This window comes from Garra rufa, chromosome 22 (genome assembly GCF_049309525.1).
Source record: "Garra rufa chromosome 22, GarRuf1.0, whole genome shotgun sequence".
NCBI lineage: Eukaryota > Metazoa > Chordata > Actinopteri > Cypriniformes > Cyprinidae > Garra > Garra rufa.
In genome coordinates, this window is record NC_133382.1 from 42,476,503 (window position 1) to 42,495,597 (window position 19,095).

The 19,095-nt window shown below is 37.2% G+C and overlaps 3 protein-coding genes across 3 annotated transcripts; all 3 read right to left on the reverse strand.

The window, feature by feature from the left end:
• Positions 1-2,414: 2,414 nt before the first annotated feature.
• LOC141298234 (homeobox protein Hox-B1b) lies at positions 2,415-5,236 on the reverse strand. Its single transcript, XM_073828743.1, has 2 exons — positions 3,368-5,236; positions 2,415-3,251 (listed from the first exon to the last, which is right to left on the reverse strand). Exons 1-2 carry the CDS (start codon positions 3,957-3,959, stop codon positions 2,917-2,919), a joined length of 927 nt encoding a protein of 308 aa, XP_073684844.1. The 5' UTR covers positions 3,960-5,236; the 3' UTR covers positions 2,415-2,916.
• An 8,705-nt stretch (positions 5,237-13,941) lies between these two features.
• On the reverse strand, positions 13,942-16,048 carry LOC141298114 (homeobox protein Hox-B5b). The gene is made up of 2 exons (XM_073828624.1): positions 15,318-16,048; positions 13,942-14,879 (listed from the first exon to the last, which is right to left on the reverse strand). The coding sequence occupies exons 1-2, from the start codon at positions 15,898-15,900 to the stop codon at positions 14,632-14,634; spliced, it is 831 nt and encodes a 276-aa protein (XP_073684725.1). The 5' UTR covers positions 15,901-16,048; the 3' UTR covers positions 13,942-14,631.
• An 895-nt stretch (positions 16,049-16,943) lies between these two features.
• LOC141298139 (homeobox protein Hox-B6b) lies at positions 16,944-18,469 on the reverse strand. Its single transcript, XM_073828650.1, has 2 exons — positions 18,030-18,469; positions 16,944-17,508 (listed from the first exon to the last, which is right to left on the reverse strand). Exons 1-2 carry the CDS (start codon positions 18,448-18,450, stop codon positions 17,255-17,257), a joined length of 675 nt encoding a protein of 224 aa, XP_073684751.1. The 5' UTR covers positions 18,451-18,469; the 3' UTR covers positions 16,944-17,254.
• Between the last annotated feature and the right edge of the window lie 626 nt (positions 18,470-19,095).

Here is a 19,095-nt window from a genome sequence, read left to right on the forward strand (position 1 = left end):
TTTTCTCTCTCCCTGTCTTTCCACACAGCCTATTTCTTTCCTCCATATTATTGTTTGCGGGTGCTATTTTTATCCTCTCCTAATTCTCCGGTATCTGCTGCTCTTGCCCCACATTCTGCAGTGTGAGCCTTTTCTGCATGCTGACAACCTGGTGAAAAACAGCCTCCTCCTCCAGGCTGACTGAACATCTGTCTCTGCAGCACTGTAGCTCCTCCACTGATGCCCACAGATGGGAGACCCAGTAGGAGCCCAGAGCCACACAACCCAAAAGGGCAAGCAACAAACACTACATCCTTAATAACTTGAAGTAAACACATTACACTGTAGCTTTTTCCCCTTTCTGGCTGACCAACTAATACATTTGCATGGTATTTTCAACAATGATGCTTGTGCCATTCATTTCATAAATGGAATTTAATAAAGCAGTTTTTTTAAAAGGCATCATGTCCTTATTGTCTTGGGATGGAATATAGCTTACATAAAGTGTAATAGTAAAATTAGTAAACTTACGCAGTTTGGCCATTTTGTCATGATTTTACCTTTCCGTTTATGTGAATTCACTTCTCATTTGAACTAATATCTAAATCTCAATAGAAGTTGCCTTATAGCATCATTTTATTAATTAACTTAAATTGAATTTTATTGTCTATTTATATTAGAGAATCGACTCAATTTTCAGTTTATAGTAGATAATTCATTTTAGAGAGAGATAACACTCTGCTTGACCTTTGGGAAGACACCCTTCTCATCCCCTGCTGGACAGGCCCGTGGCTTTTGTGAATTAATTTAGGCCTGAACTCTGAGTGAACCTGGTCAGTGGAGAGGGTGCTGACAGTGCGTGGCTGCTGGGGCAAATACTGCGCAAACCCAACACCCTGAGTAAATATTGGAGCAGTCCATCAGATGATCAGGGAAATGAAACAGGGTTGTCAAGTCCTTGCAAACTTTCTAGAAGAATTGAGGCAAATGGAGATAGTATCTAAGGTTAAACAGTTTCTCTCTCTCTCTCTCTCTGTAATTGCTCAGGTCTTTGCTTGCAATCTGAATCAGATGTCCCCAAAAACATTAAATGAAAAAAAAAACCACAGCTTTACAGTAAACCATTTATGCAAACATAGGCCATTTGTTTTATTTTCTAGGACATTTACACTACCAGTCAAAAGTTTTTGAACAGTAAGATTTTTTTATGTTCTTTCAAGAATTCTCTTCTGCTCACCAAGCCTGCATTGGAGTCAGTATTTGATCCAAAATACAGCAAAAGCAGTTATATTGTAAAATATTTTTACTATTTAAAATAACTGTTTTTTGAACATATCTGTGATCAAAGCTAAATTTTTAGCACCATAACTACAGTCTTCAGTGTCACATGATCCTTTAGAAATTATTCTAATATGCTGATTTTCTGTTCAGGAAAAACTTACTATTATTATTATTATCATCATCAGTATTTAAAACAGTTGAGTACATTTTTTCCAGATTCTATGTTCAATAGATGATCAGAATTTATCTGAAACAAAAATATTTTTGGAGGAAAGAAATGATAGAAATTAAAACTTTTATTTATCAAAGAAGCTTTGTATCAAAAGTGATGATAAAGACATTTATAATGTTACAAAAGATTTCTACTTTTATATAAATGCTGTTCTCTTGAACTTTCTATTCATCATAGAAATCTGAAAAAAAAAATCTATGCAGCTGTTTTCAACATAATAATAATAATGAAAGGTTTTTTGAACCACAAATCAGAATATTAGAATGATTCCTGAAGGATCATGTGACACTGAAGACTGGAGTAATAATGCTAAAAATTCAGCTTTGAAATCACATTACAAAAATAACATTTTAAATAGTGAATATATTTCAAAATTCTACAGTTTTTGCTGTACTTTGAATCAAATAAATGCAGGCTTGGTGAGCAGAAGAGACTTCTTTAAAAAATATGAAATATCATAACTGTTCAAAATTTTTTTGACTGGCAGTGTATAGAATACAGAATTTGTTTTAAAGCAAGGGTCTTACTTGGCTAAAAGTCCAATACCTGCTGATTCTGTGCCAAGTAGGATTGAAACCTCAAATCTAGTCAGTGAGTGTTATACTGAGCGCCAAGGAGTGTTTACATGTTTAGAGAGCCTGTAGGCACAAAAAGGTGAAAAGGTCATAGGAAGCCACCTGGTGTGTAATGCAACATTCCTCTTGTCAAACTATACAGACTAGAGCAACACTGATTTAAATTAGCTCCATTGTATTGCAACATCCTCTGACAAAGGACACAATCATACCAACATCATGAAGAGCCTTTTAATTAAAGGAAAATCAATAAATTGATTTAAATTGGATTAAATCCACAAACAGGTTTCAGAAAAATAAAATGCATTTATTTATCAGAATGTCACAGGCCAGGTAAACATGTCAGTCTTTTCTACATGTTTTACTCTTTCGACAGAGGAATGAATCAGTAGTGCAAAAAAGTATATCAACCTGAAGATGACAGAAAAACAACAACATTTAAACGTCTTGCTTTGGACTACCCTGTTAACCATGAATTCAGTAGCTCTAATGCAGCAAAACTGATTATTTTGCGTTATATATATAAAACACATGCGTGCATATTTCATGCTACACTCTTTAAAATAGAGGCTCCAAAAGGGGTGTTTTTGCAGTGATGCCATAGAAAAACCATTTTTGGTTCCCCAAAGAAACTACAATGAACAGTTCTAATCTAAAGAACCCTTTTCCACTATAAAGAACTTTTCTGAATTTGAAAGGTTCCATGGATGCTCAAGGTTCTCCATGAAACGATGCCAATAAAGAACCTTTAGTTTTAAGAGTGTATGTCTAAAACAGCAGAATAAGTTAAGAAGTTCCCACAGCATAATGATGAAACATAAGTTCGTTTGCCACAAAGGCAAGTAATCATCAAATAGCAGTGGAAGAGTCTGAGGTAGGCGAAGCACCCGGAGACGGGCTGTTTGAGTTGTCTCCGCTTTGACCAGAAGAGCAAAGATTCACACGTTTAATTACTGGGGCCGTTCCTTCCTTTTCACGCTTCTTCTGTTTCATTCTGCGATTCTGAAACCAAATTTTAACCTGTGTTTCGTTCAGTTCGAGGGTGGCGGCCACTTCCACTCTACGCGCCCTGGTCAGGTACTTGTTGAAGTGGAACTCCTTCTCAAGTTCGGTGAGCTGCTTGGTGGTGAAATTGGTGCGTATTATATTCTGCTGGCCGTGGATTCCATATTCGGTGACTTTAACTGAAAGAGACAAAGTTAACAAAAAAGACAGATTAGAATCCTCATTTGACATTATTTTAATAATACCCAACGTGCATTGGCTTTTACGTTAGCTATTGTAATTAGCCTCAACTCACCTGTTTTAGGAGGGTTCCTCTTGACTTTCATCCAGTCAAACGTTGGCGCTTGTTTGATGTTCGTCTTGGAGTCGCTGTCGCTGTCAGGGGAGACCTGGTACTTGCTGAACGAACCATAGCCGTGTGGTTCGTGTTCTCCATAGGGATAAGACTGATAATGGCTTGCAGAAACTGAGCCAGGCCTGCCGTTCGATTCACTGTATGATCCAATGTTGGCTCCCATGTTCACGACAGAAAAAGCAGGCGACTGAAGACGCATGTGGTCATCTGCTTGAGTGAGAACGTGTTGATGTCCATGATAGTCCGAGTGAGGAGGTCGGGTTTGCTTGCAAAAATTGGTGTGTCCAGTTTTCCCCATGTCCATATTGATGTGGTATTGCTGCGAGTGAAGCTGTGCGTAAGTTGTGCCATGAGTTTCGTGCGGTGCCGTTGTAAAAGTGTTCCCTCCGACTGGCCGTCCCTCGGGAATGTAACTATTTGTACTTGCACAAGCACTTGGCAAGTATTCTTGTTCCATAGGAAAACACCCAACCTTCGAACTATAAGTGTTAGCACCACGGTTATAAATCGTATAATCTAAGTAGGAATTCATTGTTGACTGACCAAGCAAAATTGATTAAGCAGGGTCAATATAGGCTGATGTGTGGTCCCAGTGCCCCTACAACCTCTAAGCAATATGTCAAACCACACAAAGTTCTATCCGAGCTCATATCAGTTAAGTGACAGATCATGTGACTAACTTTGCACCAATAGTCGGCGACCTGCAGTAGCACTCTGGGCGTTGCAGGTGTCCATCAAACGATTCGTATTTACATGACAAACACATCAATCGAATCCACCCATCAATCTGATAAACTCGCAATGCAGGTCTAATGTGAATTAAAGCGAGCACAGCAGTTATAACAACGAATTTATATTGTATTCGTGACGGCGAGGACAACTAGAGTTGTGTAGCGAGCTATAAGTAAACAGGCCCTAAAAATTCATCATACACAATAACTTACACCACTGACATGAAATGGTCACTCAGGTTTTTTCTAGAGAGTTTCTTGTGTTGTTTTTAAATCTAAGTTCCTAAATTACACACCAATTGCCTACTGAGGTTTTTATCTGTCGAGAGTGGGCCACCCTACTTTTTAAAACTGTGCTTAGATACAATCTTCCATTAAAATAAGGTTTGTGTGACGCTAGAATAGTTTGGGATAGTTTGGGAAACGTATCTTTGGATTCTAGTTAGGATTCTTCTCTATAATTAGATTTATTTTGTTGATTTTTAATACAGGTTACATTCTCCATTCAAATACAAAAAAATATTAATAAGAGTCACAGATAAACTGATTAGATCATATCAAATTAGCATCGCAAGAAGCGATAAATAAATAAAAATAACACGCACTAAAATGTCAGATTCATTGGGCTATTCATTGTCACACAATAATTTGACTGATTTATTAACCACGGTAACGTTTTTTTAAATCAATCAAGTGCATTAATATAATGCTTATTTACCATTAAACATTCATTCTAGAAATATTACATGAACGTGGCATTTAATCACTTTAAGGGGGGACTTTATTATAGGCTACGCTCTAGGGAACATGGAAGAATAGCTTGTGGAAACTGTCCAGAAGAGACAGAGAATGCTACGCATTAATGTATAGACTGGATAAGCATACCCAGACATAGCCTACTTTTCCAGTCATATTCGCGGAAGGACCTTTCACTGTAGATGCCATGCGTAAATAAATCTCTTAAAGCCTCACTCAAGACAGTGGTGGTGGGTTGTTGATCAGAGATTGTCCAGCTATAGAGAAACATTCTTTTCAGCTTACAGTCTTTTTTGTCTCATCCTCCGGTTCTGAAACTAGATTTTTATTTTCTCCTCAGCAAGTTTGAGAAAACTGGCCACTTCCATACGTCTCCGCCTGCACAAATATGGGCTGAAGTGGAACTTCTCGGGCTCTACTAGCTGGTCACTTGTATAAAGCAGTACGTGCTCTTTTTGAGGCAATGATTCCCAGCGGGGGTTTCTTGTCGCTCCTGCGCTGTTAAAGAGCATATGAAATTTAAACCAATTACTCTATACATTTGGATATAATTTGCAATTTGTATCAACAATATTTTAATTAATATGAATACATATTTTACACATTTCTTATGCCTAACTTCTAATAGTTTCGTTATGTTACTGGTAAATTATATAATTTGCATTTCTGAACAGTAGATGGAGGCTATTTACTCACCACCAAATGATGCCGTGCTCCTCTTTGTGGAGTTTGCTTGAATTTTGTCATCCAAGAAAATTTAGTTTGGTAATGCAGTAAGTGTAAACTTGTTGATTTCTGAAGTTATATCTGGTAGTTTGCAGGAAGAAACACTGATGAGTTAGTACTGTCTTGATTTAGGATGGTGAACATTTGTCTCCTTGTTTTAACGTCCTCTTTCTTTATCTCGCTGTGTATTCCATTTCACTGTACAAGCTGGTCTTTTGCGGTCGCTGACCCATTATTTTTGGGATGACGAATTTTGTCATTACGTTCAAATGCAGGCTATAACGACTTTGTTACAAATAATTCCGCTACGTTGCGAGACAGACGTTCTTCATGTTGTTCGTTATCTGCATTTTCTGGACCGCTTTCATCAGTTATGTTGGTCCTTTCTGGGGGTTTAGCAAAACTCTGGCCTCTCGTGTCATGTGACAGTATGGTTCCGGAGGCCCGCTGGAAGATGACCTGCAGGGTCAGAGCAACACGGTGTGAGTCAGCGAACATGAATCCATCATCGCAACTAAAAGGAAAAAGAAGATATGAATAGTGTTTCTTTTGCCGAGTACGCACTGCCAGAAACCAGAATATCTTACTGTGCTGCTGACAAAAAAATGGTCTATGCAGTGTGAACAAATCACAAAATCAAAATAAGCTAAATGCAATATAAACGTGTTTTAAAACATTTTTAGCTGACATTTGGCCATGGAAATATATTTAAAAAAAAAAAAAAAAAAAAATGCATGCACAAATAATTGCATCAAAATATCAAACGATTCATGAGAAAACTTATCCAATGTCAAAATATTAGAGAACATATTTTCCTATTTTTCTTTTAATTGCTCTTTTTTACTAGTAGGTACCGTACACCAAGGTAATTCAATTCAGGGTCTCAAAATAATCATACGTATCAGAAAAAATATATTGGTATCGGCACAATTAATATGTTTTATGAACAACTTGTATGTATCAAAATTAAAAGAACCATGCGCAATTTTTATTCTGTTGTTATTTAAACCTACAGTAGATATTTCTCTGAGACATCTTATGCTAGATTAAAATCGTATTTTAAACTAACAGAAAAAGGAAGACTTTATTTAATTTTAAAAACCGTTTCGAATCGTTTAAATCGTTATAAGGGAAAAATAATAATGCTCTGAATCCCGAAAGTAAGTACAGCAAGATCCCTATAAATTAAGTTCAATATAAACGGTTATAATGACATCCACGGTTATGGAAAATAAAAGCTAAACCGTTTCAAATACGAAAATGGAGAGTATTTGAAATGTCAAACTGTGTTCACTTTATTTATTTTTAATCGTTATAAAAACGTAACTAAATAACGAAGAAAGAGACTAGTTCGGAAAAACAATGGGATGGGGAGTGTGCAGTGGTACAGAAAAACGCACAAAGCCCAGTGAACTCGTCTTGAACCTTAGCCAAAGTACTATGGCAATTAATCACCCAGACAGATCCTCCGCCATTCACAAACTGTGAGCTTATTCTTCAGCAGCTTGATTCCGTGGAGAGCTGGAGTCAAGTCACAAATCAGAGGGACATTTACTAATAAATATATTTTATGTAAGTGCACAGGCTAATTACTCTAATCAACAATATAAAAAAAAAAAAAAATAAGATCCTTGCTGCTAACAACAGCCACTGATCCTTGTATATGTTTAGCTCCACTACGAAGCCATACTGTAAGTGCCATTGAATGTAAGTTATGTCTTCTTTATATGTACAATATAAATCAAAATATTGTCCTCTCCATGACGATAAAAACGCAATAAACGCTTACCTATACGTGATACAAGCCAAAGGATCGAGTGAATCAAATTTACGGGTAAACCCAGCAGAAGATCCCGGTTCAATTATAACATGACTTTAGAAAAGAACACGTCATAAAGAAACAAAAATACGCTATGCATATTCTTTTTAAAGCGAAAAATATTAGACTGCTGAAAGGAAAACTTCCTCTTCTGGAAGAGGATTACAGATGTCCTGAATGTAAAAGCTGATGGAGGCAAAGGAGGACGTCTCATGAAGTTAGCAATCGATATAAATTGAACTGCGAAACAAACAAAAATTAAGCAAGATCAGGATGTTGCTCTGAAGCAGTATTGACGTGGTGTACATACCAAACGATTGGAGCGTTTACCACAAACCAAGAATGAAAAGATGTGTGCTATTTTCAGTTAAAATAGGTTGATAATGTCTCGTGTAAATGCTGATATAGATGATGCTGAATGTTTTATTATTATATAGGATATAGCTTACATAGACACAGACACAGAAAGAGAGAGAGTATATGACGATTATTATGACAACTGATTCTTGACCTGATTCTGAAAACTGACTGAAAGGCAACCAAATTCTCAAGAACCATAAAAATGTTTAGGTGCTTTAATATGTCAGCTAACATCTTTACCATAAAACAGTTGTAAACGCTTGTAAAGGGGACATCTGTTTCGAATTATTCGTGCATGATATTGTAATTAGTGATGTTGAAGATGAGAGAGTGCCGCTGTCTTGGGACTGTCCTGCGATCAATTCCCCAAAGGTCCAGGGGCCTTTGATCTCTCAAGTTGATCTCTAGTGTTCCATTACTTTGCTCATGTCACTGTAGCAGTGGGTTCGTCATAGACGGCCTAAACTGGGTATAGTCACCGCCAGACGAGCCCATCTAGGCCTTAACAATCCAACCTTAAACATTTTATTGATATTACCAGTCCTTAACTCAGAGACATACTGCCTACAACAATATACTTTAATGTAACGACAACTTTACTGCATTAATCATCGAGATTGGCTAAGTTAGTTTATATGAGCATAGTCGTTTACAATTATACAGCCTTAAAAAGGGTAAGAAATAGGATAAGAGCATACACAAAAACTTACGTACCTAATCTACATAAACATAAGAATAAACGTTTAGGTTCTTAGAAAATAAATAGTCACATAAAACAAATTATTCTGTAACACATTTTTCGCAGTGACCAAATACGTTTGAGGGACACTACTAGTTCCTTACATTTGTAATCTAGTTTAGTTGTCACGACGGGCAGAATTGTATGTTTTCATACAATAATATTGAAAAAAGCTTATTATTTTTATTCATGATATAGAAGTGGAAAAACTATCCATCTCATCATTGGCCTTTACATGTTTTCTTCGAGTTGTGAGACAAGACCGTTCCCGGTATTTACAGTATAGCATGTATCTACAAGCGTTAAGATCTAAAATATAGGCTTACTCACAATGTGTGGTGCTTATGCTGTTCGGTAGCTCCTACATTCTCCCTCTTGACTGTTCACAGCAATGAGGATAGCTTCTTGCGAAGGAAAAGCCCCAGAAATTTGTCCCAAACTCAAACAAGTTAGCTCGGCGAAAAGCCAGCCTTGACGAATTGGCTGCGTTGCCTTTCTGCTCTGCAGCCTCTTCATTAATTATTTAATGAATCACGTGATATGGCAAATAAGGGATGCGGAACCAGTATCTTTTCACTTTTTATTTCATCCACCTCTTTACTATTCATCGTGAATTCGCTATACCTCTTGTAACAACTTAAGAGTGGAAAATAATCCTATTGCATTTAAGCAAGCAGATACTCAGAAAAAATAGTAACCAAACAGAATACGACGAAACTGACTAGTTCCTCATTATTCATGCATTATATAATCTTAAAACAAAGGTAGGCTAAATTCAGCTGACATTTTACAGTATTTCCTGAGGTAAAAATTACCTGTTTCTTGTCATGTTCCTTCTCGTCTGTAGCCTGTCCGATTGATGAATAACACGTGGAAAACGTGTCCTCAAAGGGTCACATATATAGCCTCATTGGAAAACACTTGTTGCTAGAAAAATAAAAGAAAGTAAAATCAGCATAATAAAACATTAAGTAACACAGCAAAACAGTTTGTCATAGGACATAAAAATCACATCCTCAAGTATTTTATATCGTCGTTTATGGTATTATTCTTGAGTTTTTTGTATAATTGTTTCATAATTGTTACTGAGTCTGTGCGTTATGAGAGGTTCAGCTTTCTGCGTGACATCTGAAAAACAGTACTGTCTGCCTCTGAGAACATGAAAAAATACAATTAGAGTTCTTTCTTGCGAAAAAGAAACAAACTAAACAAAATGGTGACCAAAACTTTTACGTGAATGATCCTTAAACTGTAGTAAATTTTGCATGTTGTCGCCGGACAGCATTTGTCACCATATGACAAATGATGTAGCGCCATCAGGTGTCTAATTTTCGAGACCATCACATCGTGTTAAGTATTTTTTTTTTCTTTTTAGATAGATAGATAGATAGATAGATAGATAGATAGATAGATAGATAGATAGATAGATAGATAGATAGATAGATAGATAGATAGATACCACTCAGCATGAGGACAAAAAAAGTGCATCCACAATTCCACTATGGCGTTGGGTTTACGTCAACTACATATTCCCCAAGACACGAATTTGCGACTATCTATTCACACAAATTCGGATCTACAGGGTATATATAGATGACTGACATCATCAGTAAATGTATCATCATTGTTAAGCTTTGTTAATAAAACAAAAAATAAAAAAAGTTACTTTTTACTGTAAATTTGTGGGAAACAACAACTGTTACTTGAGCAACAAACAGTTAATTTTCACATTTTCACCCAGTATCACCAGTATATTATTGTGCATCATCCCCATTTCAGTTATTTGCTATTTAGCCTACTTTCCCATACACTTCAATATCTCTAATCCAACTTCTTTAGCTCTGTGTTATTAAACTATGCCCTACCAATAAGATCTATCTTCGTTAAATTAATAACAGCTGTCAAAAAACAAAAGCAAAGGCTATTCCGCAAATCTGATTTATTGCTTGTAGTTGGATGAAATCCTAAAACCATGTAAAGAGATAGGTCAACTTACTACGTGCCTCACTGTTTTGCACAAACAGTGGTCCCCGTCTTGTTTCACGTTGTCTCTATTGTCTTTGCCTCCAGTAAACACACTTTCACATTGTAAATCCATTTGTAAAATTTTACGTTTTCAGCATATGGCTTTTTTTCTTTCGGACTTTCATTTCGTGTGTGTCTCTGCAGGACTAGCCTTCCAACAGCTTCACTGGACACATCACACAACCTTTTGGGCGCATAACGATCGATTAAAGATGAAAAATTCAAGATAACCTTAAGCGAAATATCGTTTATCAACTTCATTAGGCATCCTGCTGCTGCACACTTCGATTAGTACTTCCTGAACGTGGGATCGCACTACTACAAACAGATCTCAAAAACAGACCACTAATTAAATATTCAACAGAATCCTCTTTTTTTAAATTCAGTTCGAATAAAAACAATTCAAAAATAATTTTAAATGTATGTTTTTAAATGACTAGACAAGAGTAACAGTATGGTTATATGACCCTGGACCACAAAACCAGTCTTAAGTAGCACGGGTATATTTGTAGCAATAGCCAAAAATACATTGTATGGGTCAAAATTATCGATTTTTCTTTTATGCCAAAAATCATTAGCATATTAAGTAAAGATCATGTTCCACAAAGATATTTTGTAAATTTTCTACCATAAATATATAAAAACTTGATTTTTGATTAGTAATATGCATTACTAAGAACTTCATTTGGACAACTTTAAAGGCGATTTTCTCAATATTTAGATTTTTTTGCACCCTCAGATTCCAGGTTTTCAAATAGTTGTATCTCAGACAAACAATGTCCTATTTTAACAAACAATATATCAATGGAAAGTTTATTTACTCAGCTTTCAGATGACGTAAGAATCTCAATTTCAACAAATTTACACTTATGACTGGTTTTGTGGTCCAGGGTCACACACACACACACACACACACACACACACACACACACACACATATATATATATATATATATATATATATATATATATATATATTAATAGAACAAAAAATAACATAAAATACACAATACAGGAATTTTACATCTGAGATTTCATCTTTCAGTTTTTATTTATGATTGCCATTGCAACAAAAGCTAAAAAAAATGGTGGCAGCAATCACAACAGTGACCTTAGCATGAACTCTTCCTTCACCATGCCACGCACTGTCACGGTAGGCTATGTTTTCATTTTCAATAGCCTAATAATAGCGTACCATAGCATAACATAAAGATGTTTGTTTTTTCTCAATAGGTCTCATGCTTATTTTATGATTACACACTTAGTTTATTTAATAGGATATTTTAACAATATTGTTTAGACCTGGCTGAATCACACACCAAACCTAAGAAACGAAAAAAAATATATAAACCTTTTGAACTGTCCCTCTAAAAAAGCTTTCCATTTTCGCGGCTTTTAGATTTGTTCAGCAAAAACCTGGAGCATCTGAATGTCCGGCTATGCAGAATGAGTAAGACCAGATCGGGAGCTCGGTGTGAGGCGGGCCCTGCTGGTGATGAAGCAACATTACATCAATCTAACTAGCAACAAAATTAGCCGCTCACAGACATTGTTTTTATTTATGATTCAAGCGAAACGGCATTCACAATAGCAGAACTTTTCAAATATTCTAATCCCTTTAGCATTGCGTCGACTAATCAATTTACTTTCTCGTACAACTCTTCCAGTAAATTCTGTCCCTATCAAAGATGTCGTTTCAGTACAAAATGCCTTTAAGAGAAGTACACCGTACTGACTGTTGAGCGAAAATGTATTCCAGCACTGCGATTACCAGCTAGTCGGTTTGGCATGCACCCTGTGCTTCTCTGGGAAGGCATGTGTGCCACTCTCGTCTCCTGACCTCGGAGTGATCCCTTCCCAATGAATAATTGATGAGAACAGCGCCCAGATTACCCCTATCAATATGCAAAACACATTATAGGGGTAAAATGGGACTTTAATAGTTATGAATCGAGGAACCGTTTCTATCACGAGCAAATTGTAGTTACATCCTTACATTCACTCTATCTTCTTTTTTTCTTTTTTTTTTACAAAACAAACTAAATTCTCTTATCTCCAAAATGTTACACAAGTTCAGACAAACAATAATAGGCAAACACATCGAAGTGGGTAGAACAAAAAAATATCTGTAACTTTTCAGATTTCTTGATTTATACCACAAATTGATTCACCATTTACCATGAAATACCAACAACTCTCTGCCTGTAGTATTGTTTAAATAGTAAAATGTTACTATTTTTGATTTAAGCATATAATTGTAAATCTGAAAGAATATTTCTGCAGGTATTTATGAAAATATTAGTACGACATATATTCCATAATCCGCGCAAAATACACATCTTCACAAATACAAAATTCAACCTTGCACTTATTAGTTAAAAATTGTGCAGCAACACAAAGACTTTTCCCCTTTCTGTTTCTTTTTTTACCGGGTCAAAATTCATCGGAGTTTACAAATGTATTTCTATCATTGTATAATGTGTATATCTAACAACTCTGCATTCTCTCACACTTCTAAATCTTTGAACGAAATTGTATATTGGCTAAAATGCGTGATCTTTTTTTGAAAACAATTAATTAAATGACCATTCTGTACCCAAGGAAGAGACTTACTTGAGAAGTACAGAGAAGACTTCTTATCGTTTCACGTCCAGCCGAAATATTATGAAAACGATTGTTGACAGCCAAGTCAGCATGGGATATTACGACTGTCCAGTTTGAGAAGACTCCGCATGCTGCCCACAACCTTTAGAATCCCGCTGAAGCAGTTAAACAGTCAGTTACATTCAAGAACGTGAATTATGTAGCACATTGTCAAGCCCCCTAAAACCATAAAACTAACTTTATGGACCTCACGTGACTTTTTTAGAGCTACCAAGAGCTACATGTTGGTGTTATGAACTGGACTTCAGAAGAAAATAGTCGGGGTAGATGATTTGTATGTTGTGTTTCGTACAAATAATGCAGATTGTTAAAATAACCTGTAAAATATCGTTCTGTTCATTCACCCTGAGCATTGTGAGGTAAACTGAAGGGTTGAGTTATTGCTGTGATGCTCACACAAGAGCTGAGTTTGAATATTGCCATATTATAAGCCATATTTTTCTGTACCGAGATCCAAAATGTCCTCGCGGAGCGCAGCAAAAAACTGAATGGACAATCCTTTGTTTTATTAGTCGTATGCAGTAGAACACATTTACCCCTATAGCTTTCATTTAAGAGCGAAATATTTATTTAAACCGGTGGGTAAAATGAGAACTAGTTGTCGATGTAATGCATGGTCCAGCGTTGGGATGACTAAACAAACAGGCCTACAGACAAACAGAGACTTTCATGTATGACTGAGAGAAAACTTTATTTTTCTTTTGGATCAGCTCATTTTCAGTTTAGACACAAATACAAAAAAATGGCAGAGATACCATCAACATGTCAATGACAAAACATTTTTCTCCAACTTTTAACACAGAACGTCCATAACTCACGTTGTGCACTACAAATAACATATTGGTCACTACTGTATAAAGACATTCTTCAGAGGACATCTTACGAGCCCAAAGTAATATTGTGCTGCAGCCTAAGTACACAAATGTAAGTGCGAAAATATTATTTTTCTCGCAGGTATCGTCTGCGAGAAATCAAAAAAGCCCGGCACATAACAAGAATATAGCATGTTGCGTGAATAATACTTGACGTTTCAATACAAGTTCAAGGATACAACAAAAGTTTCTCTTTTTTACACTATCACTTAAGATAGTTAGGTAGTGCGAGTTGTACTGTACATAATTCTCGTAACAGGTCTAGAATACGTTGCACGAATAGCTCACATGGAACATGCTTTCCTCCACGAATGTATAAACTTGACACACTTGACATTCACACTCATTTTATGGCAATTGTAACTAGTTTAGCATATGTGATAACAATATTCAAAAGCTGACAATTTCGAGTTGCACGGGGGAAATCACACGTCGTCAGGTGAGATCAACAAGCTGAAAGGTGCAGCGCTGTAACAGTAGTCGAATTTTCCAATTATTGTGACGTGATTTGATCAATTTTGAAATGCGCTCCCCGCCGTAGCGAGACTCATGCTTTTCAGTTTATTGTCCTTCTTCCATTTCATCCTGCGATTTTGGAACCAGATTTTGATTTGCCTCTCTGAGAGGCAGAGAGCGTGAGCTATCTCTATTCTCCTCCTGCGGGTGAGATATCTATTGAAATGAAACTCTTTCTCCAGCTCGAGGGTCTGGTAGCGAGTGTAAGCTGTTCGAGCCCGTTTTCCATCAGGTCCAGTCATATCTGGCATAAGCAAGGGCAAAGAGATAATAAGCAAACATCACCAAGCCATCAAACGGAAACGGACTTAAACGTCCGTTACATTTTGGATGTTGGACTGCTGGCTGATTCTAGACTATATTCAAGGCGACATGCAGTTTTGTACCATTGCATTTTATGGTTTTACTGCTGCACAATATAATAATAATAATTCTCCATGCAGTCAACTCCCAGAGAGTGGTTATTCTCAATTTAACCTATACTTAGGTGAAACTAATGGTCCGTCTAAGCATGATTGTTTTTGCAAGACAAACATTAGCAGGCTACTAAACGAATATGAAAATCTGAAGAGTAAGACGTACATGCATTTAATCCACGCATAACCTGAACTTAATAAACTGTTATCATCAAAACAATTGTATTTGATCATGGCTAAATAAGACATAATAGAGATGTGTATACCATGGCTAATGTGCAGCTTCCTCATCCATGGGAATATCTGTGGAGTTTGACCGTCGTTAGGTGTTGTAGTCGAGCTCGCCACAGATTCTTGTTTCTGCGTACGTGTGGTGGTGGTGGTCTGTGCTCCTTCGTCGGTCTCGGATGAGACATTGGTCTCGTCTGTGTCCGCAAAATGTGTGCTGTTGTTGCTGGTGAGATTGTTGCTGTTGGTGAGTCTGCTGTTGCCGGTTGGTGTGCTCTGATCAGATGGAGGAGAGGAACCCTTCAATTCCAGAGACTCGCTGGTGGCACAAGACAGGGGATCTGGAGACGAGAGCGAGCAGCTCGACTGTCTGTACCGGGTCTCCTGACCCGGATTTTGGAAAGCGCGAGAATTATCTCCAACTGCCCCGAAATGGCCATTGTTGGGACGGTTTACACTAAGGTCTATTCCATTGTAGTTGTAACCGAAAGACCCGGAATGCATGCTGGTGGAGTCCCTGTAAGAAGCGTTCATAGCGCCGTTAGTACCATAATTTAGTAACTGATAGTCAGACCCATTTGGATAGCGCCCTGAGAACGAGTTTAGAAAATAAGAGCTCATTTGGATGTTTTAAAATGTCTTGATTTGTAGATCTTGGTCGTTAAAATCCAGCGCCGCACAATTTATGATGTAATAATGAATTATAGCAATGCACTGTACTTCGTTTTTGCCATGTATGCGGCCAAATATGGGAGAGCGTTAGGGCATCACGTGCCTTTGTTGACCAGTCGTAAATTCTCTCTGATGACTTCAAGAGGTAATTCATGCTCTATGGTTACAAATGATGACGAAATGATGATCGTTAGGTTCAACTCAATGGTGCCTCCCCATCGCGCGCCACATCCCATGTTAGCGGAGGGCGTCACCTACTGGGAGAACTGTAAAATGACCAAACACCTGCCCATTTCGTGAAGCCTTTTCTTACTGCATCATTTTGTAACACTATGCTTTTACTGAATAGAACTAAGTCGTATTTACAAATACATTTACGATAAATTAAGGCAAAGTGTGAATATTTCGCGTCGTTTGTAAAATGATTCAGACTCTCAAAGCAATCTTCAGCGATTTTACGCAGTCATTCAGTGATATGACTATGTATCTTATAAACCTAGGTTTTTCAAACTATTTTTATTTGCCAGAGCAATATCTAGATCTACAAGGGAAAAAAAGATAGCTACAACTAGAGAGATTCTTATAGATACTATCAAACTGGCCCGTTCACCATCATAGCTTCACGGAGCAGTGAAGAGATTTTAAATTTAAAATATAGGCAATAATTATATTATATATAGATGATGTCTATGAGATGAAATATTTTATGTCTTCAGGAGTGCCTTTCACCAACGCATAAGGATGATAAGGCTCATTATACCAGAGAAGATGCCCATGTACACAAAGAAAAATAAACCACATGAATTGTTAAACAATCATTTTATTGACAAAATGACATTGCTAACAAAGTATGATAACGTATTATTCTTAGTGCATTCACATACACATACACAAAAGTGACGACCCAATAAATTAAGCATCAAAATGTCCCATTTTCTTCTTTTTCTAGCACACAACGGACTGAAATACACATTCAATGTAAGACCTTTAAAATCCCAAAGTTTTAAACTTTGTTTTCTTTCAAATTATAAGAATGTTCAAACAGCGAGAAAACATTTGTCTTATTAGTTTAGATAGGCCAAATACCGCAAAATATATAACAGTGGTAAAAGCACCTCCCATATCTTTTACCGTCTTTGTTCAGACGCCTGTTTTAATGGAAAAAGAACGTCTTCTCTTGAAGCTTTTTATGTCAACATGAAACTTATTAGGTAGTTTTTTTTTTCTTGTTGGACAGACCAGTACTTATTAATTAAAACTACAGGCTACATGTTATGTACAATGTTTCTAGGGCTTTAAACATTTATCCCGCCTTTCCACCATCCTCCTCTTCGCTGACCTTTGCGGAGTTCAGCACTTTATTCTCCTTTTTCCATTTCATTCTACGGTTCTGGAACCATATCTTTATCTGTCGTTCCGTCAAACACAGAGCGTGTGATATTTCAATTCTTCGCCTTCTGGTCAAATATCTGTTAAAGTGGAACTCCTTTTCCAGTTCAAGAGTCTGAAACCGAGTGTAGGTTTGACGACCCCTGCGGCCAGTGCTGCCAGGAATTCCTGTCAAAAAAGTGAAAAAAGACACACTATATGAACATCAAGTAAACATACAAACAGGCCAAAGTAAATAATAAAAGAACACTACTACAATTGTCACCATTATCATTATTACGATGACTGTTTGTGACTAAGAGTTAGTGATTACTGTAGTGACATCCGATTTGACATCTGCATTTTATCTACATGTGAGAGAGGAATGTTTTGAGAAATTATAATAAAACTCATTGATAAAAGTCAATGAGATACACTCAGCTAAGTGTATCTCACTCTGATATCTAATCAAAACGTAAAAGAATGTGCGCATCGCGCTTCTAAAAGGCGCAATATTCAGGATGCAGCTTTCTGCATCTGTTGGCAATTTGTTTTGCCTGGGTAGAACTTTTTCTTAAGACTGCAGACTATGTCTCTTCGTTATATATGTCTCTTCTTTTATGTGTTGACAGAGTCGTAGTGGAAAGTAAAATAAATTGCGCCCCTACTTCTGTGACATGCAAAAGAGCGAAATCGCAAGCGTGTCTTACCATTACACGAGTTCATCCTCTGCATCCACGGGTAAACCGGGGTACACGGTTTGTCTTCACTGTTAAAATATCTCTCGGCACCCTGTTCAGTGCAGTCCGTCTTGCACTGGTCCTGTGTTAGGACCAGCGAGTCTTCCAGACCTCCGATAGCGCACGAACGCTCAGCGGTTCGGTAAATGTTGGGTGTTGAGTAGTCACAAGCACTGGTGGATCCGCTTCTCCCAAAAACGCCCCCAGCTTGCTGGTAATACGAGGAGGTGTAAACCTTGTCCTGGACATTGGTAGCTCCGAACGTAGCGCTTGGATAATGTCTTAAAGGATCTGTATATCCAGAGGAATATAGCGGTATCTGACCCAAGAAAGACTCCTGTCCTCCGGGTAGAGACACGGGAAAAGTTGAGTTGACGAAATAGGAACTCATGGGGTGGCCAGTGTTATTGTCCGAGTGTTATGATTTGTTGTGTTTTATAGTCCAAGTGGTTTTTGCCATTACTTTATCTGAGATTTGGTTTTAGCCGAAGGGGGGTGGCGAGGTGCCAATCTGAGACCGCGGGGAAACGGACCAGCTGATCAGTGCCTGACCAATCCTGAGCACTTCTGACTACAGGATAACGTGTAAGGTGGGGGCCCTCTTGTTGCACAGAATGGAATCCCCAGGGCATATCAAAACACTCAGACGCAAGTGTTTTTCTCCGTTTTCCGAAAAAAAAAACACCAACATATAAATATAGATAAAATGCAATAATATAAATAAATAATTACTTTATAGGAGCATTCCATTAATAATTAATTTTCTCTCCACATTTTCTAATTTCCTTAATCGAAATATGATGCAAACGTCGTCAAATATGTTTGCAACTGTACGTCATTTTCATTTCGACTTTGTCTTCATTCAAAATGTCCATTGCTCAAATTCTTCAAAAACTATATGCAGGCATCTAATTGGTTCAATTCAGGTGCACAAGAGAATTTCAGAGAAGCACAGACGGACTTTCACTCTCCAAAACGAACTTGTACTGACCTTTACCCTCCTTATGTATTTAAATAATACCATAAGATACCGCTG

What these genes read in the sequence shown, in the direction of transcription:
- LOC141298234 (XM_073828743.1), bottom strand. Translation starts at nt 3,959, where the DNA reads ATGAATTCCTACTTAGATTATACGATTTATAACCGTGGTGCTAACACT. An exon ending in GAGGAACCCTCCTAAAACAG is followed by an intron (nt 3,252 to 3,367) that starts GTGAGTTGAGGC and finishes TGTCTCTTTCAG; the next exon opens with TTAAAGTCACCGAATATGGA.
- LOC141298114 (XM_073828624.1), bottom strand. Translation starts at nt 15,900, where the DNA reads ATGAGCTCTTATTTTCTAAACTCGTTCTCAGGGCGCTATCCAAATGGG. An exon ending in GAAGCTGCACATTAGCCATG is followed by an intron (nt 14,880 to 15,317) that starts GTATACACATCT and finishes TGCTTATGCCAG; the next exon opens with ATATGACTGGACCTGATGGA.
- LOC141298139 (XM_073828650.1), bottom strand. Translation starts at nt 18,450, where the DNA reads ATGAGTTCCTATTTCGTCAACTCAACTTTTCCCGTGTCTCTACCCGGA. An exon ending in GAGGATGAACTCGTGTAATG is followed by an intron (nt 17,509 to 18,029) that starts GTAAGACACGCT and finishes CTTTTTTGACAG; the next exon opens with GAATTCCTGGCAGCACTGGC.